Genomic DNA, 27,309 nt, shown 5'->3' with positions numbered 1-27,309 from the left:
GGAAATTCTGATTCTTTGTATTAAGATTTTTAAATACAATAGAATAGAGAGCTTTTTTAATGAAAGAAAATGTCGAAAAGATAATTATCAAAAAGGACAACTCTCCACTAAATCTTACTGCAAAGCTCTTGTGGTGTTTGTATGTTACTGCTACCTGAAAGCCACTCATTTATATAATAATTAAAATTTAAGAGAAGTGCCTTTTGCCAGTAGAAACTGCCTTCCAGGTACAGCCACATGCAGCTTTGTAACTATTTTCCCCTCAAAGTACAGTTAATGGCTGAAAACTTGAACATTTCTTCATTCAGAAATACCCAGAGGGAAACAGTGACAAGTGGAAAATGTCTGTTCATTATTGTCTCAAAGAACAGTCCCAAGGGAGACAAAGCAGGTTTTAGGGAGCAAAGCATCAGTTTTATAGATGATTATGTTATTTGAAGCAACAGAGTTTGCCAGCAGAACAGTGGGTGTAAGTGGAATGATACCTCAGGCTCATCTGGTCCCAGGCAAGGCCACCCTTTGGCAGAATGGCATCCAAACTGGGAATTTCAATAATTCAGCAGCATCAGTGTAAGATGACACATACTGTGACAAAGGTCTAAAAGTGTTGGACAATTTCAGGTAGAATGAACAAAAGTCTGAATGTGTTGAATGTGGTCATGCAGGATGGCCACAGGTCTCAGTGTGTGGAACACCATTACATAGAGCTGGTCTCAGATGCCCAGCTGAGTTTTCTTCTGTCAGGATGCCCAACAAGGGCTTTGATATCTTCTATGTATAAATATATTGTGAAACCAAATACCACGGGGTATTAGAGAGGCCACATGGGGGGATGAGGTCAATTACAAACTGGAAAAAAAATTGAAATTAATAGAGACCTTACCTACTGACATTACTCAGGTGTGAATTTCAGGAGAGGAGATGCCCAAGCAGCCCATTGGTCCTTTTGAAATGTAGTTTCAGCTTCCAATAAACTAATTTACCTGTTTGAGTACTTGTTTTCTCACCAAAAGCAGGATATGAGTTTCAAAAGACAGAGGTTGCCTTGTGTCTCGTCAGGAGAGGACAGCCTTTCTCTGTCTTGAGCAACCACCAAGAGGCTTCCACAAGCAGTATGTGGAGCAGAGCAGTGTGTGTGGACATGTTTTGATGCTGTTTCATCAGTCTGAGTAGGTTTGCCTTGCCCATAAAAAAGGATTGAAGCAATGATTAACACCTTGGGTTTTACTTCTGTGATTATTTATTTTCAAGTATTTTATTTTATTTTCAAGTATTGAAGTATGGAAGGAATCCTGCAGCATTTGCTGTTGCATTATTGCTGCAGGTGTGATGCTGGCATTTGAATGGTTTTACAGTATGGTCTTTTTCTTGAGAAATGCTCATTGTAGCGAAGTCCCAGATGACAGCTGGCCCTCCTCAATCAAAAAATGAGGCACAATCTCAAGGAATTAGCCCAGTGCCTAAGTGCATGCCTTTAAGAGTGAGGACTATGCAGAGGAGACTTTTGGGGAGGGGCTGGGAGATAGAGTAAGAAGTATGAGCAATTTGTATGTATGCATTTCATGAGAGTAAAATCTTTGATGTTATTATTTGAGCAGTTTCCTTATTGCTCTGCAAGTCTGGGAATAAACATTTATTAGGGAATTTTCTGCCCTTATCCCCTTGTATTCATTACTCTGGTTGGCAGAACAGGCAGCCCGCATTTCCGTCCTGACTCTAGACATGTTGTTAGCCGTTCCGTGCCTCCAAGTGAGGGATCAGAGGCTTAGCTGTAAATATGAGGAAGGCTCAGGATAAAGCTGCGGATACAGACTTAACCCGGGGTCACAGCTCAGCGAGGGCGATTTCTCCGCGGGTTTCGTTGTTCACTCAGACCTTCTCCTGCCCTCTGCCGGCAGCTGCCTGTCGCGGGACAGGGATGCCCTTGCACCGTTCAGGGTTTCAGTTCCCTGGGCCAGCCTGCTGCTCGCAGTCTGCTTTGCCAAACGGAATTTCAGGTCCTGACATTAATGAATTCCTTGCCCCGGTAACTGCTGTGCCCACTGCATTTATAATGTTATATGGTGATGCATAAAGTACAGTAGTTTTGGCTATTGAAAATCATCCCAAGGTACAAGCTATCACCCAGGGATCAGTCTTTCTGTCCTTCAAAACTATATTTCTTTCTGAAGACACGCAAGTTTCTGACTTTTGGCAGGCATGCTGATTTTCAAAGTCAATTACTCTAGTTAAGAAATGCCAGCACTGAGGATGTCTGTGCTATTTTAATGCTACTCTTGCCATCTTGTGTTTGATGCCTGTATGTATCTGAATGCAGTTTTCCTCCACTGTTTTTTGGTGTTGGTTTTTTGTTTTGTTTTGTTTTCTCTGTTGGTGTAATGCATATGTAACGAATAGTAAATCCATCTATTTGTAGTTTCACCTGTGACATAGCCAAGTTGTGGAGTGCTGATCTCCAAAAAAGCCTTCAGGTGTAGTTTTGTCTACTTTTCAGTTTCAGAAGAAATGAAGGAAGAAGGACAGATATCTTTGAATTTGATTCAACTTTTATCTGCTGAATGAATAAGCAAAGGGACTTAAAAGGAAAAAAAATGTAATTGTAAGAACAGTCAAAATAAAGATTGTACAGACTGTTTCAATTTGGATACATTCTCATTCTTAAATATGTGACATTACAGCCTTGATCATCTTTTAGTATATTCAGAATTGGGTTAAGATATTCAAATGCTTGAGAAAGCCAGCCTGAAAAATTGTACATCAACTTTGGATAGCAGTGGGGTTGTGAGCAAGGGTTTTGGATTAACTTCTGCCAGTTGTGTTTGTGAAGCACTCTAAGTAGAGATGAGTTAGCTGTATTTTATTGATAGGCATATTGGGATGCATTTTTGCTGGAGGGTTTCTGAGTTAGTTACCTGAGGTAAGCCAGGAGTTTGATGAGAATCAGTGCAGGATTTTGTGAATATAGTTCATGGACATGAACTCTCTTGCTCTCATCCCTCCATTTATCCCCATTCTAGTTTTTGTACTTTAGGTTCCACCTCTCCATCTGATTTAGGTCCTTTGCCACTGAAGACTTCAGCTCGTGTCTCTGCTTCTTTCCCTTTCTCCAGCCTCCTTGTTCCCAAGTTCAGTCTTCCATCTTTGAGCTCTTGATCCATCTGAATTTCACATCCCTCTGCTAGCTCTAGCCTGAGTTGTAGGTTTCATGTTTATTTAAGACCACTAAAAGACTTTTCACTGGAGCTGTAGAATACCTAGGTCATTTCACCTTCTTGGCTACTTATTGCAGGCCCCTTCAAAGCAGTTACAAACCTTTGCTGTGATTGCTTTACTGAGCTGCCACCTCTTGTCTCCTTCTCTCTTGTCAAATTTGAAAATAAATATCAGCCAAGCGAGCAAACAAGTAGACTAGTATGGAAGTAGGATGAGTCTTTGGTAATAAATAAATTAGTATGTAATTGACCCACAATTTTAGTTGTAATTAACCAGCTGGGAGCTATAATCACATTTTTCCAGAGGTCTGGCTGCCTTCAGGTAGTCGCATTCTGTGTGTACTGAGGATTAGAGACGGTCTTTGAAGGTGCTGCTTCGGGAAAAATCAAGCTGTTATTGTAAGGGGGGACAGCTGAGACCCTACATTTCTCACCAGGGGCACCGAGGATGGCTTTCAGCCTTCTTACAGAGCTGTGCATTTTATAGAAAGGTACTTCCTATGCAAAATCCTTGCTCCTGTAGACAGGATGCTTTTGGAAAGGAACCTGTAAATGTGACTTTTCAGGAAGGTAGTTTGGGTTGCAGTCTATGTAATTTTTCCATTCGTATTTATCTGATAAAATTAACAAGTGCAGTTTTCAGAGCAAAAGGAAAGGACTTAATTAGAATTCAGTAACTCAGTAGGGAGCCCAGATAATGATTGCAAATGATGTAAACTGTGCTGTGAGATGCCATGCCTGTTTGCACTGCAGCACTGCTCAGACCTCAGGAGATGCTGAGAAGAAAGGGAAGGGAGGGCACACCCTATCAGCTGTTTTAAGAGGATGCCATCCCCTGGATGGTCTATCAAGACACTCGTTGGTGACTTTACTCCTGCTGTTGCAGAAGGTCCATCTTAGGTCCCTTTGGTGCATGTTGCAGGGCATGCAGGTAGGTGACCCCAATGCATCTGGTGTGTCACACTCTGCCTTCTTCCCTCATTGAATTAGACTTTTCAGCTGCTCATGCTATGCAAAGAACTGGGATGTCTGGATCCAGGTGCAAAACATTCTTAGGCAACCTCCTCCCAAACAAGTATCCTCCTTTTAGATGCCAACTCCAGGCGGAAACAAAGTGTTTCCTGCCTTGGGAAAGAGGGCAGGAGGGCTGCTGCTACTGTAGCCTCATCCAGCAGAAATTGCTGGTTGTTGAAATGCAGAGTGAGCAGGGAAACCCAGGGGCTGTGGTCAGCCATAAATATGAAGGCTGGGACTCCACATAGCTGCTTACTGCTTTTCTCAGCTACCTTTTTCTTTCTAGCCAAAAAATGTAAAATGAGTTTATTAGCAGAGATAAATGCATGTTAATTGTATCCTTACGGTTTTTTCCAAGGAAGTTTCAAGTTTGGAAACAAACACTATCAGCATGCTTGTTTGCTCTGAGAGGAGTGAGGCATTTAGACTGAGGAGCTGTGCTTGGAGTTCAGCAGTAGGTGGGAGACTGTGCTCAAGAGGTACCCAAATCCCAGCTCGTTAACCCGCCTGCATACAAGAGCAAAATTGGTTTTGTTATTGGAGTTGTTAAATGCAGTAGTTATGAGTTCTTTTTGATGGATTATTTTAATTTCTTTTGGATCCTTCTTTAGTTTTACTCACAGCTTTTTAAGGCTTTTTGTTTTCCTTCCCTCTTTCTTCAGCTATTGATGGATTTCTGAAAACTGATGAAAGACAAAGACTGGCAAAGGAAAGAAGAGAAGAAAGGGAGAAGTACCTTGGTAAGTTGGCAGGGGGTGTATATATTATTTATATATACGTTTTAATAGGCTTAACTAACATAGCATTTATTGTGTTCTGAATTTTAAATCTTGTTGTTCAGTCTGTTCCTGGCCTTTATTACTTCTTTTAAGTTAAATTATAAGAAATAATCTTACTGGATTTCCAGTCAAATATTTAATATTTTATGTTTACAAGTTGACTTTCTTCTTTGATTAGTGTGCCTTTGAATATAGGTTTATGTTCAAGATACTGCTGTCATGATCCTGGTTTGTGACAATACCAAATAAGCCTTGAATAATACTCAGAATAGTATGTAGCATGATTTGGTAAAGCAACCTCCATTTTAATCTGTTTAGTTTTAGCCATATTGAAATATGTAATGGAGATGTTAAGTACAGCATTAAAGTGTGTACTTTTCTGTAAATTGTAAAATGATTAATCTTTCAGAATGATAAACAATATTGTTAAATTCCTGAAAACATGAACAATTTTGTTTTAAACAATCAGTTATTTTCAATCTAATAATGTGACCAGGGAAATGTTGAGACAATTGTAAAATATATATGTAAAAAGTATAAATATATATTTAAGGGGAGCGGGTGTATACACAATTAAAATATACATATATATGTGTGTGTGTGTATACAAATATATATCTATACACACATAAATCAAATTTACTGTTCAGCATTGATTTGGACTTCCTATATCTCTCTCTGTATATTAAAAAGTATTAAACAATTAACTTCACTTTTCCTCATTGTAATGAGAAAGTTCAGTAGCACTGTTCCTAGAGATTACCTGACAACAGCTAGCAGAATGAATTGTCAGTGTTTTATGATTATTGTAAAATTTAAGATAATCATATATTTTGAGGAAATGTCAAATAAACAAGTATGGGCCCCTGTCAAAGAATCATAGGAAAATACTGTTTTTCTTGCATTAAACAAACTGTTGACCATTTCTTTGCAAAGTTTGGGGCTTCAGACCACTGACTCAACATTTTTAGTTACCATGGGCTTGATCAGTGTGATTTCTTTTGGTAGTTCTGGTGAAAATCTGCTGCTCTTTAGTGCTTAATCTTGCCCAAGCTTCTGTCTGTCTGGGACTTAATTCTTTTCCAGGTATGCTCAATCTAGGCCATCTCTTCTTTCCTCCTGATAATCCTTTCTTTTCTGGCTCCCAAGAAAATGATATGATGATTAGATTATAATGGACTTGGAACAGAAGAGATGAGAAGGAAACTGAAACCTGGAGATTTTGGGGGTGGTTGGCCCAGGGGTTTTGGAAGGTGGTGTCTGCAATTTTCTCCCAATATCATATATGCCTCCTGGAAAAATATTTCTTCAGAGTTAAGACCATTTCTGTAAAGGGGAGCTTTGGATTTTGGTCACAGTTCGACTGTGAGAATTTTCTTTTAGAAGTTCAGGAAAAAAGCAGCATGTTACCCCAAGGGTCAGATATTTGGGCAGTCAGCAGGTACTGTGTAGCAGTATGAAGTAACTTTTTCACCCGAGCCAACTCATTAATCAGTGGTTTAGCATCCCTAAATTAAGCACAACGAATTGTACGTGTGTCCATGATGACAGAATTGTTTGCTTCTCTGTCCAGAATCAGTGCCAGGTTTCACCTACTTACTCAGAAGGTAATCTTATCACAATCTCTGGACACCTCACTTTATTTTTGGTTTTTATGAACTCTAGCATGCTTTTTTCACCTGCTCTACTTGATGTGGCTAGCAGTTGGAATAGTTAATGCCTGGTCACTTGTTATCCACTGTCTCTGAGGTGACTTTTTCTGTTGACAAGTCTCAACTTCATGCATTCAATCCAGGTTCACTGCATCACTGACACTCCCCTCATATTTACATACTTGTCTTGAGTGGGGAGGATGAGTGGATTTTCATATGACAGCAGGGGAAAACAACATCAACTTTATTTCTAACAAGAATAAGCTAGAAAAGCAGTGTTCTGGAAAGCAGGCTGAATTTGAGGAAGAATTATTGTAGAAGGATTCTGTATTCAAGGGAAAGAAATGGAATATTGGAAAAGGATGTGGGTGTTGGGAGGATTCTGGCTTTCACCCAAAGGAGTGAGGGTGGAGTGGGGCTGAGAGGGACTGAAAGTCACAGCTGTAGTTAAAGAGTCTGGGGGCAGGAACTGAGGGGGAAAGGCTGATCTGAGGAGAGGCATTTGGGATGGCTGGGCAAGAGCCTAGGGATGATGGGAAGATAATGTGAGAGAAGGGTGATAACGTGCTGCACAAGGAAACAGGAACTGAAGGAACACAGGCTGAATAAGTGAGCAGGAAGAAGGACTAGCTCTTGTATAAACAGTGTTAATTCTGGCTTTCCCTGACTTTCAAGTTCTTAGCCTGGCAATATTCCTTCTTTGATATTAGCTGTATGTGTGTTGGTATGTGACACTACAGGCTTGTGTGTATATGGGCATGCTTACTGAACTCCTCTTTCCTGCCTTTTTATGGAATACACTTGCATGGCAAATGGATTTTTCCTCTCAATTTGCCATGTTAATTCCTGTTACTTGTTCTCCTATGTACATCTGAAGCAACAGTCCAGTATATATTGTTGCAGTCTGAGTTTGTGAAATATCAGGGTAATGTCCCGTGAAGATTATTGCTCTAGTTGGAAAAAAGAGCTGGGCAAAAACTCAGTAACAGAAGTAATTTTTTTTTTTCATTTGAAGAGGCAGAAGTGAGTAAAGATGTAGCACCAAACCATGAGCTGAAAGATGTATTTTCAAAACTTCATAGAAAACTTAGCATGTATTGTTTACATGTCTATTTTAAAGGAGGTTCTGTAACAAGAAGCACAGTTTAAAAGAAGTTGTGAGGGTTTTTGCTTCAACTTATACAGCTGATTGCCTTCAAAGCTTACTAGGAGCAGTATGTGTGAAAAAAATAATATGGCTTTAAGCTTCAGAGGGGCTTCAAACCAGAAAAATAAAAAAATAGTCAAACTGTTCTGTACACAGTTTTTACATAGGTAAGGAGTACAAAATGGCACCTTGTGTACAAGGGCTTCCCTATTTATTTTTTAGCAAATTGCTTAGATTTACTAATAATTCCAGCACTTCTGGGCACTATATTTTTAGTCTTAGTGGACTAAACCCCTGTGTACTTGAATTTGTTGTTTATCACTATTGTTTAATCTTACCAAATAATTTTAAAATGGGAGAAAATTTGCATGATGTGAAATGCACCTTTTTCTCTGCACAAGCTGCTAGGGAGCAGCAGATACTGGAGAAGGAGAGAAGAGCAAAACTTCAGTATGAAAAGCAAATAGAGGAGCGCTGGAGAAGACTGGAGGAACAGAGGCAGAGAGAGGAGCAGAAGAGAGCAGCTGTTGAAGAAAAGCGAAGACAAAAGCTTAAAGAGGAGGAGGTGAGGTCCCCTGGGAGATGTATGGCAGCAATTGAACATGGCTGAATATTGACATGCATTAAATGATTGGGGGTGGGGGCAGGACTGGAGACGTGAGCAATTACTGCAGACCACAGCTGTAAGTAGGCTACCACTGTATATCAAAAACACTTTCCTAAACATTTTTTAAAATTTTTGTCTGATTTCCTGGAATAGTCATCTACTACTGCTAACATATCTGGGACACTGATTGTCAAATACAAAGCACTAGCTTTCTGGAAGGAAGTCTTTAAAGATCAATGTTTCTAAAAAGGGAAAGTTTTTTCTCACTGTTCTGTTTACTGTCCATGAAACAGAAATGTTTGTGAGAAGATGTTCTTCCATTTTTCCTTAGTGACAGAAACTCAGAAATTTGTACTTAAAGCAGTGAAGAATCTAGGTTGTTTTCACATTCTAACATAAGCAAAATCACGTATTTTTAACCATCTTCATGCCCTTCCTCTCTTCTATGCTCCCTGCTGAGATCATTTAAGGTTCTTTTTTTTGCTCTAGTGAGTCCAATTTCTGGTTCAGCTCTCTGAATGCACGGTGTGTATGTATATCTCTGCATGACATTATGTGGAGAATACTAGCACTACTACGTGCAACTGATAAAGAATTAATGATTTTTGTAAAAGGGAGCAGTGGTTTAAAAAAAAAAAAAACAGGAGAAAATATTTCCTCAATTCCTAGGTAAAAAAAAGCTTTAGAAATCCACAGTTCTTAACCTCTATTTTTCTGCCCTGTCCTTTCATCAAAATAACTTTGCAAAACAGGTAAAACACTTCTGCATGATTTCACAATAACATCCAGTTGTTCACTGAATTTTTTGTTGGATTTTTCACTTTTCTTGACGAGAAGATTGTATCCTGTCATTTGTTGTTCAACTTCAACATACTCATTATGGCTTCTATGTAATGGCTGAGAATTAATTTTAAAATATTTTGTCATGTGATTTGTTTCAAGTTCTTTTAAGAAAAATGGGAGAAAACAGAAACAAGGGGTAGGAGGTTTCTCTCTTGTGGTAACAGCATTGAAGTCATGTGCTCCTTCTCCAGCGTTGCCTGCTGTAATAACCTTTTGTAGCTAAGCAAAGTCTATTCCCTTTGAGAGGCTTGTAAAGGAAAGGAGCAAAAACATCCAAAACCTTGCTCTCAAAATTTTCAGCAAAGCAGGACAGAAAGGCAGAGAGGTGTAGGAAGAGCAAGCATCTGCCAGCTTTCCCTGCATTAATGGTTTACCTTTGCTGAAGAAATGAGAGCAGAGTTGCTGGATGTGAGAGGCTGTGACAGGTCAGACCCAAAGTGTCTGTTTAGTGGAGGCTGACCCTCTCCAGTTTTAGCACCAGTTTACACTGGCTGGGTACTGGAGTACCCATTTTACTTGCTCATCAGGTGTCTGGAAGTAAGAGGTTTTATAAATCTCTCTTTACAAAATATTGTTGGTGGATCTGAAAGATTCTGGGAGGAATAGATCTTATTAAAGTGATGGGGCCTTGTTGGTTTCTATATCAGAGCATCCTCTGCTTGACTGTTTTGCTTCTGAAGGACTTCTTAGAGGTGACTAAAATTTTGTTTATTTTGCTTACTTTTCCCCCTCTACAATGCCAGATAAGAGATACTGGTTTTAAAGTCTCTCTTGATAGGAATCAAGGTATTCTGTCAGAGTTTTTGGGACAGGTGGAGCTTGTTGCAGAGTACAATGAAAGTGTCAGATTCTTCAGAAGGAACTGAATAAATAATGTTTACAAATTATTCTGTGTACATTGACTGCCTCTTTCTTATCTACAGAGGTTTCAGTATCTCTGCCCTTCCCTTTGTATTATTTCAAAGCTGCCCACTTCTTTTGGTAAAAGCAGTCCTTGATCCTTGAGGAAAGCAGCAAGTTGTTCTACAGAAGTGATTTAAAAGTTTCTTTTAACAGGGAGCTGGAGAAAAGTAAAGCTAGTCCTTTTTTGGTTGAAATAGTTTTTTCCCTTTTCCTGTCTTGAACTTCCATGTGACTTGGAAATACCTTGTAAATAGATGTTTGGCTGAACAGAGGTTATTGGGAGGAGATGGTTGTGGAGCGTTTGCACTATTTGTTACATTTGTAAAAAGTATTCACTTAGACACAAAGGAGTGAAAAGCTCTTAAGATGTTGTAGCTTTAATGACTTACTGTACTCCACTCCAAAGATGAAGCCAACTGATAATGTCAGGAAACAGCTACTTGCATACAGTGCTTATATAAAGTGAGGAGGAAGAGATGGTTTGGGGCTCTTTCAGATATTTGTCTTGCAGATATAAGGAGATTGGTTTAGAATTATTTGCAGAAATTATTTTAAGTCATAATACTGGAAACATTTTTTTTCCTTGTCACATTTGTGTTACATTTACACAGAGAAAAAGAAAGAACTTAGTTGTGAGAAAACAAGTCATTTGACTGAGTATTGAGGGATAAGTTTTTGTTTTTCATTCAGGTGTACAAGTGCTTATTCTATTGCTGAGGCTGAGGAAAACTTACATGAGTAAATGTACTTTGGAAAGTAATTTATATTTTAGATGCTAGCAGTAGATGGCTCTCTCTTATGTTTTTTTCATTGTTAGTTTAACCTACATGCAGTGCTTGTGCATTATAGGGTTTTTTGTCCAAAAACTCGCTTTATCTTGAGAGCAGACATTGTTTCCTCTATCTGTAGCTGTTAGAATTCCCAAATGAAATCACATGCATATGTTGTCAAGATGCTTCATCTATAACATAGACTGAAAGGGTTTTCCACATTGTTTGCTGATGAAGGAAAGCTTTATCTTGTGGTTTTGTTTTAGTCATGGAACAAATTATTTATGTGTAAGTTGTTTATGCTATGCTTGCTTATGTGGTTGTTTTTTGGCTTTATAGCTTTGTGCCAACTTAAAATGTTTTTAATAACTATCCTTTCTTTTTAAAAAGCAGCCTTCATATTGTTCTTTATCTAACCTATATCTGCAGAGGTTTTGTGAGTTTAATTATATTCTATAGGGCTCTAATGAAAGGCTCTTTGCAAATGAAAACGAATAATCCTCTCCAAATAATGCAACTGAAGATTTCAATCTCAGATTGTAGGTAGCATGGGCTTTCAAATGTGTATGAAATGTCATTTAATTTCTTTAATCTATTTCAGCATGCATTTTATTCTTGAAACAATACTTTGATAGTAGGTGGTAATAGTGTATTCAGTGGTTTGCAAACTATCGAATATTGCTTACTCCAAGCATTGTTAAAAAACCCCAAACAAGACCGCAAACAAAAATAATTGAAACATGACTGCTTTAATCTTATATTTTTGATTAATGAATAACAATATTAATTTGAAATGGAGGAGGGAGAAAAAGCAAGGTTCTGTGTAAGAGTATGCTTTAATGAGAAGGAAATGGGAGGGTGATTTTCCTTGGTAAAGAGTGTGGGTATAAAGATAGATTGGGGCAGGCAGCATAGTAGAACAAAGTGGTGAAAAGAAGCACACTGCAGAGAAGAACTGGTGATGAAATATGTGAGGTTTGGAAAGATAAGATAAGGGAATCAAACAATTAAGTTCAAGAAGTGGGAAGCTAAAAGTAAAAAAGCACAAATTTGTAATGTAAAGCCAGCACACACGGATTTAAATGTGAAACTTGTATCATCAAGTAGTAAGAGAAGAAAGAGTAGCAAGCTAAAGCAGAGGACTGGCTGCAGATTCCTGAGAGTGGAAGATAGTTCCCTTTTCACACGCAGGGTGTATGAAAGAAGCAAATAGGGTTTTCAGGGCTTGGGGGGAGTTCTGTGCTCTTGCAGGAGAGGCTGCGCTTGAGCCTTGTGACGCATTGCTCTGTAGGGAGAAGGAAAGAGGCAGAGCTCTCATTTTCATGCCTGCCTGGACATTGATGGCACTGAGTAGACAGAGGAGGGGCATGGAGGGGGGAGGGAGGGCAGGGAAGCAGCTGCCTGCTCTCAGTGGTCTTTGAATGATGTTACCTGATAGACCGTGAACTCACAACACGACTGAAAGATCTTCTTGGAGACAGCAGCAGAAATTGGACCAGCAGGGTGGGTCACCTGGCCAACAGGTAACAGGGACAGAGAGCTGGAAATGATAGAGGATGCAAGAATTTGCTTTTTTCACTAGATTAGAGTGAAAATTAGAGGATAATAGAATATTTTATAGCACAAGTGATTTCTAATGGATAACTGCTAGCAAGGTTGGATGAGGTGGAAGAAATGAGCTCAAAACTACATTACTGCAAGTCATGGTAGTAGAAGAGATTCTTCAAAGATGTGGAAGAGACAAAAGTGTATTTTAGATAACCAGAAGGTGATGAGGGGACATCTGGCAATGTAGATAGTTAATGACCAGGGTCAGAAGCCCAGGAAGGTAAGGCAAAGTTTACAAGTACATGTAGAAAAGTATGGAGATTACTGGAGGTGCCTGATGTTAGGATGGCATGTGCTAAAGGAGCTCCATCAGAGACAACTGGCTCACCACCAGTGCAGAGCCTGAAGGAAACACACTTGAACAAAGACTGGTTTGTTTTTTTTTTTTTGTTTTTTTTTTTGTAAAATAGCTCAGGAAAGCCAGACCAAAGGTATTAATCAGTGAGAGAAAGTAATCTGACCAAGAGATGTATGAAGGGTTTCTCGCACAATTTTTCTGAGCTGCCAAAAGATGTTGGAGATAGAGCAGGGGATTGATAAAAATCAAAATGGGTATGATGTAATCAGAAGCCTGCAGGATCCAGTTTGAAGTGGGTAAGAGTAGGACTTTTATACTGGACCAAAAGGACATAGCAAAGGTAATAAGGAATAGCACTAAAAATACTAACAGGATCAAAGGGCTAAAACTCGCTGGGGCAGGAGCTGGAGGCAGCAAGAGCAGACTTATCTTTCACAGTAGGGGTTGGGCTGCTGAAATGTGAGGGTGAGGAGGTTGCCAGATGCGAATGAGGTACAGGGGGGAGGAAAGGAAGAGGCTGTTAGATGATGGAATTGTGGGTGGGGAAGAAGCACATTTTATCTGCTTGAAAGGAGGAAAAGAAAAGGTGCAGGGATCATTGCCATTACAATAAATCACTGAGAAACTAGCAGAGGGAGGAGGTGGGAATGAAACTCAGTGGAGGTCTTTGAGAGTTGAGGTGATGGAGAGGGAATAAAATGACCATACTTAGCTGTAAGTTAAAGGTCAAGCAAAATTAGGGGAGAGAAAAAATTAATTTCATTCTTCCCCCTGTGAAAATCCTAACTCATGGAGAAGAACGTAAGGGTAGCGGGGGGGTGGTGGGGAAAAGTAAATCTTGGAGCAGTATGATCTAGGCATACACTAAAATAAACAGATAGAGAAGAAAAAAAAATCAGAAGGTCTTAAATGCCTAGACTTAAGGAACCTAATAGAAGAAAGGAGGGAGTTTTTGTAAAAATAAATAAATAAGTAGGGCATCCTGCAAAGTAACCTACTTTGGGTTTGAAGTGATCATTTATCTGAGTGACTAGGTGGAGCCACTGGCATTGCAGCAATTTAACCGTGCTCAGAAAGGGATGGGAAAGAATCCTGATGTCTGCATAGACAAGAAGGAGTTAATGCTTGTCGAGCATTATTCTTATACAAATTAAGTCCAGAGCACAGCAGCAGCCTCACCAGCAGGAGCAGATGCTAGGCAGTGATGCAACCTGTGTTATTTACTTAGGCCTCTGTAGTGACCTCAGTGGCTTGCAGACAAAGGATACACATATCTGGAGGTAGGTAGCATGCTGATACCTTCTTTATTCAGTTCTTTTTCTTTTATTGTGAGCAAGCTCATCTTGTGTGGAGCAACAGGGGGACTGTGTATTTTTAGCGTGGTTTCAGGAGGCAGGGGAAGGAAGCCCCCAAAGAACTGACTGAGGTTTGTGCCTGGGTCTGTACCCAAATCACCAGGAACGTTTAGAAGCCATGATGCGCCGGTCCCTCGAACGCAGCCAGCAGCTGGAACAGAAGCAGAAGCGATGGTCGTGGGGAGGAGCACTGGCTGCAGGCTCAGGAGGCAGAGATGGTAAGTGAAACAGGCTGCCTGCATTGCAGATCTGGAAGTGCAAAATGCATGAGACTGTGGAGATAGTAAGTATGATGGGTTTATAGTTAGGGTGGTGCTGCCTTGGGGCGTGAATAAGTGCTTTGTAATTGCTTGCCGGGCTTCCTCTCCCTACTACCTTCTGTGGAGACAGGTTCCTCCTAACTTTAGGAATGCAGATAATTTTAATAGAGTAACCAGAATCTGTTTGGAGGATGCGAAATGCTAAAATTAAAATTGATGCACTGTCTCCCTTATTAGCTTCTTACACATTGTCTTCCCACGCACACAGTTAGCAAATTTAATATTCACCAAAGGACTGAGTGCTGTCTAAGACTTGCAGAAGATGATCTGTTTTTGTTTGGTACTGATGGGAATGTCTAGATGACTATGCAGCATGTGCAGTTTAAAATAGTTTGAGTTTTTTCCCCACGTACATTCTGTTGTTGCTATTTTTTGCTTTGGCTTCAGAGGAAATTCTTTTTATTACATAATGAGTCATGTGCTGCTTTTGTATTTCAGAAAGATGCATATTTTCTCTTTTAAGTCATACAATTTATTTGAATTTGTCAGGTTTGAATAAACTGATGTAGGGAAAAATATCCATGTTTTGGGTGTTGATGAAATATAACAATTACTCTCTTTTAAGCAGTGTGTAAGTATACTTAACTTTAAAAAGACAAACTGTTTCATTTCATAGTTTTCATGATGCATCATTTAAAAAGCCAGGAAATTTCATTTATATAATGATGAGAGAAGTCCCTTATGCTTTGAGAAAGAAAACAGTTTTCTTTGTGATGCAGTTTGTGCTTAATTCCAGCTCCCCCAACTTATTCAGTAATTTCTTTCACCTCTTTTTTGCTCTGATTTCTCTGCTGTATAGGTGAATCAGAAAATACCCCACCCCCTGTTCTAGGTTTAGCTGCCAACACCCTTCCTCCAGACCCTGTGACCTCTACTGCTCCTGCTGATTCCTTCAATGGTATTTCAGAGAATCACAGTACCATCGTGTCTCGTTTATAACTGTTCTAATCACTGTAATCCATCCACTGATCTTGTTCTTCCTAACCACTGTTTTCTTATCATTTCAGTCTGGTACTCTACGGCATTACCCTTAGTGATGTAGACCAGTGTCTTTTAATTTCCTTTTAATTTTGCCATGGTGGAGCAGTGCATGCCTCACATTCCAGCACAGTAGAGGCATTTCATGGTTTTCTCAGTAACTGTAGACTTCTACTGCTCAGATGCTCATGTTTGTTAATTCTGCGGGTGCTCTGTGTATGTGTGTGTAATTACACATATATTTGACAGTTCTAATGGACGTGCACAGGTGCTGTTGAGAAAAATTTCAGTTGCACAGTAAGAAAATGTGTTATGAAGACCATGTTTCATCAAAACAGCCCTCTTTTTCCATCTCAAGGGCCATATTCTGCAGTATTTTAAGAACAAATAAATTTGGTATAAACAGCCATGTTATGTTTTCAGCCTCCTGAAATGAATTTTGGCCAAAATGGTATTTGTAGCAAACTCAAGTGGTTGATTTTGTTTAAGCAATCATGTTTTATATTGTTCAGTTATCTTTTTTCTGTGGGGTTTTATTTGTGGTTTGTTGGGGTTTTTAAAATTATTATTCCCATTAAAGGACTCTGAAGTAGATGAGTCCTCCAAAATTACAAATGGATTGTATATAGGATTTCTAATCTTGATTGCAAATGTACTTGGCATTTTGAAAAGAAAACACAGCCTGTGCTTTGAGAAGTAGGTTCCTTGTGTCCCTCACAGGAGGAGTTAAGCTTGGCTATTGCTCCTGCAGAATTCAGAGTAAACATTGTTCTGCCTATGATCTCACAGAACTATTATTTCTGTGCAAACAGATTCAATTTTTTTTTACTAATTGTTGTTCATGTGCGAAGGTATTTGCCTGTGCAACTGATATTTTGCAGCATATCAGCATTATATGTGCCTTTTAAAAAAAGTAAATGTAGTGAATTGTACTGTTTACTGTAGTATTGGAGGCAAATCTTGGAAGCCCCACTAAGTCAATGATTAGATGGACATATAGGGAATGCAGTGACTTAGAAGGGGCAGAGTTAGGGCCACATACATGTCTCTAGCTGAAAATATTTTTGTTTTTTTAAGAAATAAAATTTGAATGTAGGGGACAAAGCATCTGTGTTTTTAGCTTCTGAGTATCAGATAGTGATCATCATGTACTAGTACTCTGTAGTAATACCTGAGAAACATTTCTCTTTCATTCAGTTGAATAAATGCCAACATAGGAAATGGGTATTGTGCTCAAACAGACTTTGTCATATGGTATTTCAGAAAAGCAGAGGTCTATTTTTTTTTTTTCTAATTCTTCACATGCACAACAACCTAAAGCTGATGCCAGTTCAGTCATTAAAACAGTTAGGTCTCATACAGATGCAGATGTTGGTTATTTCATTTCCTTAGAGTAATATCTAATGTGAACCCTTGCTCTTCCAGACTGAAGTTAGAGGAGAGAGGGAATGAAGTTGAGTTTAGAGCTGTCATGTGTGCAGTTTGTTTTCTTTGGGGAACTTCATGCTTGTGTTGGTATTGAGTGATTTGTATCAGAATACCTTCACTCCTTCAGACCTGATACATAATTATTTATCAGTGCTAGTATTAAAATAGGCTGTTGTGAAACTAGAACATTAAATTCACAGCAGAACAGTTGCATGCCAAAGCATTTGTCACAGGGTGCTGGTCCTCAGCTGTCAGAAAGAGCTCATCCCATGCCAGCTCAGTTCTATGATCAGTGCAAGGGCCACGAGTACAAATGCAAGGTTAATTTTTGGAGTTTATCAACACTGTGGTGTGAATACAAATATCTCCAATGCGTTTCTCTGCAGCATGTGACAAACTTTCAGCTTCTACAATGAATCTGCCAAAGCAAACGGAGTCGCCCATCAGTAAGCGCCTCTCGTCCTCCACAGCGGCCATAACGCATTCCCCCGACAGAGGCAAGTGAACCTGCTGGTCTCCTGCCAGCAGGAACTCTCCTTCTGCTTAAAGCACTGCTGTCCATAGAGCTTTGTGGTTTGCTTGTTCTGTTATTCAAAGGAGCTCCAGCATCTGAGAGATTCTGTATTAATAACATGGTTCTGCAGCCTGTCCCAAGGCTGTGCTGCTGTGCTGGAGATCATAGTCCAGCAACAAATGCCGTGGGTTTTTTACTGATTCTTTTCCAAATTTGGATACTCCAGCAAACAGGCTTTTACAGGCTTGTGATTGCAGCAATTTTCTATAACTGTACTGCTTGTGACCTCCTAGCAAAATAAGAGAAAAAAAGCAAACCAAAGGGCTGGCCTGGCAGTAGATATGGGGTGTTCCATCAGCAGAGGCTCATCTCCCAGATGAGTCACCTGGGAGATTTCAATCAGGCGACCAGAGTTGTAGAGCCTGTTAATTTCTTATGAAACTCTGATCCTCAAGAGTCTCTGCAAAAGATGATCATCTTGTAGGATTAGTGGTTGCTAAACACTACAAAGAAGACTGAAGGGTTTATCTCACTGTGAACTCTGGATTTTTTTGGGTTTATTTTGTGTTTGCTTTTTTTTCCTTCTATCCCACTTTTTTTAAAGTCTAATGGGAAAAAATATATTTACTGAAATAAATTACTATGTAGGCTTATTTCTAGAATGAAAAAGAGAAGGTAAATTTATTTTAATTTTTTAATTGCTTAAGCTCATGAGTAGCTTTGAGGTTATTATGACAGATGGCTCTATATACATGCAATAGGAACATCTATAAATACGTCTTATATAGTTGACACTTACATTTATGGAGTAGGAAGTAATGCAGGCATATTGTATAAATAAGACTTACATAACGTGGTGAGATGGCAGATTTCAAATGCAGTGCCAGCATGGGTGGCACATCAGCGAGCAGCTGCACTGTTCTACCAAGTGTTTTACCTTTCCTACTGAGGAAGAAGACAAACCTTTTTTGTGCTGAGTCATGAAAGCAACCATTTTGCAGAATGGAGCATGCCTCTGAGTAAAAACAAAATACAACATGATCTTAACCTTACTCTGTGTTATGTATAAGAGGAAAACTTAAAACAATGGAGAAATGAGAAGGTTTTTTTCCGAGGGAATAAAAATTATCTTCAAGTATTTTAAATCTCAAAGTTTAGGTTTTTTTGGTCATTTCATTAATCATTTCATCATTTTGTTTCAGTTATTTTATTGTAACATTGTTTTATTTCTTTGCATTTTAAATTTTATTTTATTTGCTCCCATCCTTCAGCTCACCGCATGCATCTTAGTCCAATGGAAAACTTTATTGTTTCTCGACTGCTGACTCCCACACAGTCATCTTTAGCCAGAAGCAGAAGTACATTAATGCTTTCTGAGCAGTACAATACTCCAGGTAAAAATGTGACTTCCTCACTTTCAATCTACTGAGGTATGTTTTCAGCTGCATTTATGTAGCTGCTGGAAGAAATGGAGTACTATGAAACAACTGACAATTTACAGGGTAGTGTAAAATCAATGATGAACTAAGTTGTTTCAGATAGCAATGTATTTAAAATCTTTGAAAAGCACGTTATCTTGTCTGTGCTGTTCTGAATATCTATTTTAGAAAAAAAGATCATTAAATCTGCAGACTATCATAAAAAATGAATATATTCATTTAAGAAACTAGGTTTTAGACAAGGATGTGACAATTCTCAGAGGCTTTGATTGATTTATTAATGTCATCCCTGTCATACCCAAATAGTATGTAGAACAAAAATCCCAGTGCACCATTGAGTCTTAATTATTTTTGCCAGGGTTCCAGTTTCTATCTGTTAAATATATTTTTTTGCCTTTAACTCTGTGACTGTGTGTATGTGACACCTATAAATATATATATAGGTGTCACATACACACGTGAAAAAACAGAATATTGATAGGAAGGTGTCAGTTCCAAAACTATTGATCTTTAAGGGATGATAGTTACCATTCCTATGTGTAAGGTATACTAATAAAACCATTATTTTGCAAACATCTACAAAAATCATGTTTCCCATCCTGCTAATACTTAAGCAAGTAGTTTCCGCTTATAATGCCATACCTGGTCATAGCATTCGATGAAACAAGACAAAAGTTTAACAGCCCTTTTTACTTTTAATAGAACAAACAAATAAAGCATCTCAAAGTGTGCACTCAAATGCCTGTCTGTGAAAGGGAACACTTTTCCAGGATTAAACTATTTAGATGATTAAAGACATCATCTTTATGATGAGTGTTTTCACACATCTTGGTTAAAATGGGTTTAAGTTCTGCATCTGTGATTTTCATGCAAAGCTATTTTAAAATTAATTGCTAAGTAAACCTACTTTCCCTTGTGTGTTACTTCTCTGTTCAGTGCACAGGGTCACTGATATTGAGTGCCTCTAAAATTGCTTCCCTTGTTTCTAGATTAAAAACAGCCTCTACTGGAAGCAGAAATGTTTTCATATAGTACTTGAAAAAATTCCCAGTTTGCTTACTGCTTAGGGACCACCTACTGCCATGAGTGAGCAAAACCCAACTCAAAATTAGATCCATACATTCTGCTTAAGCTTTTGTGCTGAATTGCTGAGGCCACCTATGGATGATTTTTTCTGTCTTGTGTTTGATTTGATATCAAAGAAATCAAAAAGGATGACCTTTGTCCTTCCTCACTCATTTTGTTTGTAAACTCTCAGGTTTATCTCTCTTCATCACAGGATCTTTAAAGTAATATATTGGCGTGTCTGACAAGGGTGTAATTTGTTCTGCAAACTGCTTCTTCATTGAGCTGAAACAGAGCAACTGATTTTGGGAACAGCTTTTAGAACAAGCATCCTCTTGTCATTTCCCCACAAGGCAATCAGGCTGTAGCACAGGTAGCAAACAACAATCTCAGAGGCCATTGACATGTTTCAGTAATTGCAAGCAACATAGTTGAGGGACATCTCCCATTTGTCATGTACTTTTCATCATAGAAGTAGCTTTGTGAACAGGGAAGAGGGATCTTCCTTTCCAAGAGCTCATATTGTGCCTCCTGTCATTATGCTGGGGTCAAAATTGTTCTGCTACTGCATTTTCTGTAAGCTTAGAAATGAGGAGCCTCAGTTTCAGACTCTACAGCAACACATTATTAAGGTCACTCAAAGTCAAGGTATTAAGGCAAACAGTTGTTCCTGGATGCATAATTAATTCTTTTAACAGTTGAATCAAAAATACTTCTCTTAGACACCTTTTATGTTTTTGAACATTTTTGTTAATATACAGTGACCTTATGCCAGTTGGTTGGAAAGTGGGTCAAAGAATACAAAGGTCCAGTTAAACTTCAAACATTCAAAAAGGCTCCACAAAAAATTTATTAGGGCTGCCTCCAGTAAAAAATTTTTGAACGGGACTCTCTTTACAGTAGTGCATAATTGCTACTTTTTCAAAGTCAATATCCCTCCTGACTTGGACTAAAATTGGAAACACTTTATCACTTGATTGCAATTAATGTCTGTCTTATTGATAAACATATACTCTGTTGATTGTTCTATATGTATGTGAAAGTTCCATCTTAGAAGGCAATATGAACAAAATCTGGAGTAAAATATCCCATTTTAAAAAGTCTTGTTCATATTGCATATAAAAAAAAGGTTGCCCTGTAAGCTGTAATGCATGTGTCACACTCAAATTGATGTCTCCCTCAAATATAAAATAACTGAAATACCCACAGCATCATTTAGTTTAGGTTTGGGGGATTTTTTTATTAGTTTTTCTGATTAAACATTTGAGAAAGTAATTAACGTATTTAGGAGCCTTTGCATGTTTAGGCTTTAAAAAAGATAAAACTCCTATGCTTTCCTGACCTTTCCTGTTCTGTAGTATGTGTTCAAAAGTCACCCAACTAGCATTATCTGATTACTCTTTTTATTATATGCAAAGGAATCTGGACTTCTTAGAAGAAAAAAAAGAGTTACAGTATTAGTCACGTAATTCAAAAGGTATATGAGTAAAAGAACAATATTGTAGAGATTATTTCTTCCTGTGAAATGTTTCAGTTGAGACATTTTTAATAAACATGGGATCATGTTGAATTCATTATATGTGATATTTTAAAACACTAAAAAACACTTTAAAACTAACTTTGAATGTTGTAACATAAAAGTATGCTGTTTTCTCCCCTCCTTTACTCCCTCTATCTGTGCTCCCTTTTGCTCTTGCTATTGTACTATAACTCTTTAGTATTCCATATCTGTCCTCGTGTAGCACCAGCTAGTCCTCTTAAATCTCCCTACAAGCCTTCCCCCACCCGAAGCACCGACAGGAAAAAGGCAACTTCACCCTCCACTGCCAATGCCATGAAAGGGGCACCTGCAGCTGAAGTTACTCAGGTGAGTTTATAATGGTTTTGATTTCACTGCTGGGTAAACTGATGCAGCTTCTGCTTGTTATCTTTCCCTTTACATGAGTACAAATGAAGTGCTTCCCCTGCTATATGAAACAGCAGTAGAAAAGTAATCCCTGCCAACACCTGTTCCCTTTGTACTCCTCTTAAGGAGCATTTTAATATCATCTTCCTCCTGGGAATCAGTGTTAAGTGCTGGTATTGGAACACCAACACCTCTGTTTTCAGAGAACTGAGACACTGAAGTGTATGTTTTGGGACTTGCTTGTAACTTCTGGGAATGGAGATGACAAATATTATTCCCCCCTGAGTACGACCATCCAGTCTTGCTCATTAATGAGCAAGCTCCATATATTTTAGAACCTCCCCAAGTGTATTGATAATGCCTCTGTTTTACACCAATTGCTGTAACTCTTTCCGTGGACATTTGTAATGCTGTTTGCTTAAAAGATGCATTATTGATCCAGCATAGTTTCCAGAAAAGAAAAGGCAAGTCACTCACTTCACTGAGTCTGCACAGTTTAAGGTATGCTTTAAAAACAAACTCTGTGTTAGGGCTTTAATATTCAAGGTCCTGTATCTAGTAATACTTAATGATAGGGGGGATTCATGCCATCTAAATTACCTGCAAGTGAAAGAAGCAAAGCTTTGTGTAGTGACAGTCTTAGGTATGATTCAGTGTTACATGTAGCAACATTTCTGTGAGATGCCTGTTTGCACTGCTGATCATGTCTAAGCAGGGGCATAGGGATGATTTTGAAGATACCATCCAGTGCTACCAGTCCTCCTAAGCACTCTTGCAGAGGCTCTGATGTGTATTACTTATCTGAAATTTGCATGCTCTGCCCATGCAAGACAGGAGTGGGTGTGTGCTATGTCTATGTAAAATAAAAAACTATTAATAGCACCTCAGTTGTGAGCTGCTGTGTAAAAAGCTTTTACAAGTGTGCCACAAATCTCTTTATATGCCATCTTGCTAATAAAACAATCAAATGCAGTTTTGATTTATTGATCCTAATTATGGAAATTAAAATGAGCTGTGCTTCTAGACTGAGAAGATAAAGAAGGAGAAGCGACCTGCAACACCTGGTTCATCATCTGGCCTGGGGTCTCCTCTGAGAAGGTCTGATTCTCCTGCTGCCATGTCCAGAAGATCTGCTTCACCTGCAACACCTAAGTATGCTTTTCTTATTAGTGGACTAGTAGCCTATGAATTTCTCATTACCTGTAAATAAGGCATAGATTCTTGAGGAACTTCCTTTGAAGTGTTGTATAAAATCTAATTAATTTTACTTGTACATACACACATATGCAGATGTGTGAGAGGAGAGGTGTAGATGACAAATGTAGTATCTGTAATATTGTGTTAGTACCCACTAGAGACAGTTCTCTCTACCTTTCCTCAGTCTTGAGATTAGAGTGCATTTCATTATTCATATGAAATTTTACTTCGCATTTATTTTTAAGTATGGTTTTTTGTTGTTTGATTTTGAAGAAACTGCCTATGTGAATGTGAAGAAATGCACTCATCATGAATACTAACTAGAAATTCCAACATTTAATATATGCATTTCCTATTGTTGGCATGACCATCTGGTGCCATAAATACACTTAACTATGTGTCATCCAAACCATTGGATTTTACCTTTGCTCATTTGCAGACCTCTGTGGTTTTGTTGCTTTTCTTTTTTTAATGCAGACCTGTGGATCTATAGCATATCTGGGCTTATTGGCAATGTCTTGCTTTTGTTGATTGTCTTTTGCTGAAAACTGTATTATGTGTACCACAGCTTGAAACTCAAGGTTTCTTAGAACAGAATATTAAGTCTGGCTCTAATGTAGGAGTATGCTAAAGTAGTCCTGGTCTACAGTACTTGCCTAATTTATTTGGCTGGTTGATTGGTTTGGATTTTTTTCCCTAGACCCTGTTTGTAGGTGCCACTTCTGTCTTGAAAATTGTCTTATTTATTTATCTTTTTAATCTGAAGCTGGCTATATATTGAACCAGGCTTGATGGTTCCCTTTCTGACAGATTTCTTCTGCCTGAAAATCCAGCTGGTGTTCTTTTCTGTTTCAGCTCTGAGGGCATAGCCCTTTAGTGGGGGATGATTTTGTGTGTGAATCTGATGTTAGACAACATAAGGAAACCATCTGACTCTCAGTATTCTTTCTGGTTTAGACATCCCCTTGCATGCAACTGGGACACTGCACTTCTTGGTTTGTGTTATAAGGCCACAAATTCTCAAACTTCCAATATTATATATTTAGTATCATCAGATTCTGTGGTATGAACTACATCCATTTTGTGAAAAATTGAATGAAATGCAGTGTTAATGACAATCAGCTTTCTTATTACAATTTTGAGCAGATCATTATCTAGCAGCACTTTGCAATGTAAATTCAAACAAACGTTTGAGCTCTAGGATTGTATATTATTCTGCAAGTACTGATACTCCCTGCTCAGAATGCATTTTTCAGTTTGATCAGCCAGTATAAGAGACTAATCAAGACACACTAAGAGACACATTTAGTTAAACAAAATGATTGGTGGGAAATGAAGTAGCTGAGAGTCAAGCTTCTTGCTGGGCAGAAAAAGGTTAGTGTAGACCATCAGAGACATATCCAGTGTTTAAAAGAAAAGTTCTTGGGAGACAGTGCTTCATTAGAAAGGTATGCCTAGTCTTAATTTGTAGCACTAATTTCCATAAAAGTTTAGGAAATTATGGTGCATATTATGATAACCTTTGTACAGTAAAATGTTTTCATGCCTATAAGGAATACTGTTTTTAGAAGAAGCAGATGATGCATAGAGGAATTAAGAATCCTACTGGTGGGTTTTTCTGTGATTGTGAGCCACAGTAGTGATCCTTCTTTTTTCTTCCTCCTCCTCTTTCTCAAGGGAATCTGATTCTGACCATGGCTAGAAATGTTATTACTGAGCTTTTAATCTTAATGTGGCCCAATTAGAAAACCTTTCTTGACCTTATGAGAGATACAGTAAATAGAGTTTAAATCCATGTTTATTACTGATTGCAGAAAGAGTTCTGCTTCAGCACTTTCAAAACTTCCTCTCATAATTTTAAAATAAAAAGTGCCCTAATGACCATATTTTATTGTTATATAGAGATGATAATAGTGATAGTACATGCATTTTTTCATACAACTCAAATTCCACTGTTAATTTTCATTGACGAGATAAGATTATACAATCTAAAGGAAGGTTCAAAAATCTTACTGCCTGTATTTAAATCCACTGACCAGCAAGATCATTATCTGACATTTAAGTATTATTTAAGTATATGTACACAAATACTCATTGTCCTTGCAAACCTAACAATCTTTTACACATTTAATCTTTCTCCTTCTAGCCCACTATATGACTGAAAAAATACCATGGAAGAAATGAGAATATATATTGTACAGCATTAGTAGTTAGTGATCCTGCATAACACTTTTAATCTCTAAAGCTGTTGAAGAAAGAATCAAGTATGGCCAGTGATTTACATGACAATTATCTGTATGCATTTCTTTTCTAAAGAATATGTGAATTGATATTCAAGGTTTCTTGGTATTGTTCTAGTTACTAGTTCTTCACAGTTGTCATCTTGGTTTCTGAGTGGCAGTAACTTGTCTTCTTAATGCATTATTTCATTATTTATTAAATAAAAAACTCTTTTTATCATGGTAAAGTAACTGAAACAGGATCAAACTAGGCAATAAAACTTGAGCCTAAAGAGACACACTGATTAATGGCAGAAGAGAGTTGCAGTAATTACATAAATAAAATACTAATCTTTTGAATGGGCAAGTTTTACTGAGAAAGCATAAAAGGTCAACCCAAAAACATAACAGCTGAGATGAGTGAACAGGTATAAATGTAAAAAGGAGAAGAGGGGAAAAAATAAAAATATGCTGAACAATTAAAAGTGGGGAAGGAATTCAAAATTTGACGTTATTTGGAAAAATAAATATATTAAGAAATGTAATAGAAATCCAAGACTATTGTTTTGAATCTTAATGTGGATCAGCTGACTAAGATGAAAGTTAATGGATTAGAGAGTTTGAACAATTGAGAAACTGTCTAATTTTTTTCAATTACTATTGGATACTGATGGTGTAAAGTGCTCATTTTCTTTAAATCTTTCACAAGATCAATAATAACAGGATGAGGGGTTTGAGTAATTTTTTGTTTTATGCTTCATCTTTGAAGATCTATACATTAATTGGTTTATTCTTCCAGTATCCCTCAGAGAATAGGTAAGTGTGCTTTCTTATAGATCAGGAAGACAATAAAGCCTGTGTCCTTCACATGCCTTTGGGTTAATAGTCCCTAAATAAATCAATGGCACCTGACTGAATCAAGGAAGTAGGATTTAGTTGTGTCTTCAGATGAAACCTAGCATAAGGCAGTGAATAAAAATTGAAAGCTCTGACAAGCCTCTCTGTCACATTCTTTTGCCAAAACATAATTTCATGAGAGAAGGAGAAAGGGGAGAGGGCAAGGTGACTGATGAGTGCTGCTGCTGATGGTTGGTGGTTCATGTTTCCTTTCCAGATGCCAGACTGGTCATTGTCCAGCCCCCCTGTAGCCTGGGGAAACACTTTTGATTTTGATGTCAGAAATGTGCATGCTCAGTCAAATTGCAGAATACTGATGGAATATGAACATAAACTAGTACAAAACAAAAGTGCCTCCCAAACTCATAAAATGTTTAAAAATGAGTTATTGGAAAGGTGTCTGATATGGTGAATTACCCACAGAAGTACTTCTGTCCTGCAGTGATCCATTATAGGTTTTATTTTATATGTGCTACATTTACTACCCTTGGTTTTTGTTCTGACTTGGAAAGATAAAACAATGGGTAAAATGTTGGATCAAGAGTATTTTGAATAAATTTTCAGCAGTTAGCTAGATAACAGGCCAGTTCACCAATTTGAAACATCTGTAATAATGCAGCTATTAAAAAAAACTATTCTACAGACCTATGCTGAATTTATTCTCTTTTAAGAAATGTGAAAGAGAAATTAATCTTGTTTTGGCTAAAAAAGATCAAAACTAAGAGTGAAAAAAACCTGCTTTTGAGAAAGTGTCACAGAGCAAAAATGTCAGAACCCAGAAATAGCTTATGATCAGAGCAATTCCAGAAAGCAGGCTTGAGAACATGCAGGCCCTTGGTGTGATTTCAGCAGAGTTTTTATTGAATTAATGGAGAGAAAGTGGAAAAATAATGCAGCTCTGGCATTGCTGAAGATTTCTGATTTACAGTCAGCCTCATAACCAGTGACCTGCCATGTCACTGCTTTTCAGGAGAGCTGTTCCCTGCCCTGCTGTTTATGGCCAGAGCTGGATGTGACCTCTGATTTGTGTGCTACGTGTGCTTTATTTTCTGTGCTTAGCAAAAGTAAGCTCAGAACCCCACATATGCTTTTCCTGATACATTTTTCTGCAGAATGGACCATACCTTTTGTAATTACATAGGAGCCATTGTATTCAGA

At 38.1% G+C, this 27,309-nt stretch overlaps 1 protein-coding gene across 3 annotated transcripts in view; it reads left to right on the top strand.

Annotated features, from left to right (window-relative positions):
- The window catches only part of MAP7D2 (MAP7 domain containing 2), a 79,877-nt gene that overhangs the window by 39,733 nt on the left and 12,835 nt on the right, over positions 1-27,309 (top strand). Inside the window, exons 2-9 of one of the 3 annotated variants that reach the window (XM_079308269.1) lie at positions 4,889-4,966; positions 8,206-8,369; positions 14,292-14,406; positions 15,308-15,406; positions 17,301-17,411; positions 18,700-18,822; positions 21,675-21,799; positions 22,863-22,990. In XM_079308269.1, the coding sequence (XP_079164395.1) occupies positions 4,889-4,966; positions 8,206-8,369; positions 14,292-14,406; positions 15,308-15,406; positions 17,301-17,411; positions 18,700-18,822; positions 21,675-21,799; positions 22,863-22,990 (943 nt within the window). Of the gene's footprint in view, positions 1-4,888; positions 4,967-8,205; positions 8,370-14,291; positions 14,407-15,307; positions 15,407-17,300; positions 17,412-18,699; positions 18,823-21,650; positions 21,800-22,862; positions 22,991-27,309 lie in introns of all 3 variants that reach the window. The other 2 variants (XM_079308268.1, XM_079308270.1) reach the window with 2 other exon arrangements.

Source organism: Erithacus rubecula (assembly GCF_903797595.1).
Source record: "Erithacus rubecula genome assembly, chromosome: 1".
NCBI lineage: Eukaryota > Metazoa > Chordata > Aves > Passeriformes > Muscicapidae > Erithacus > Erithacus rubecula.
The sequence above is the reverse complement of the archived record's forward strand: the minus strand, read 5'-3'. Positions and strand labels throughout refer to the sequence as shown.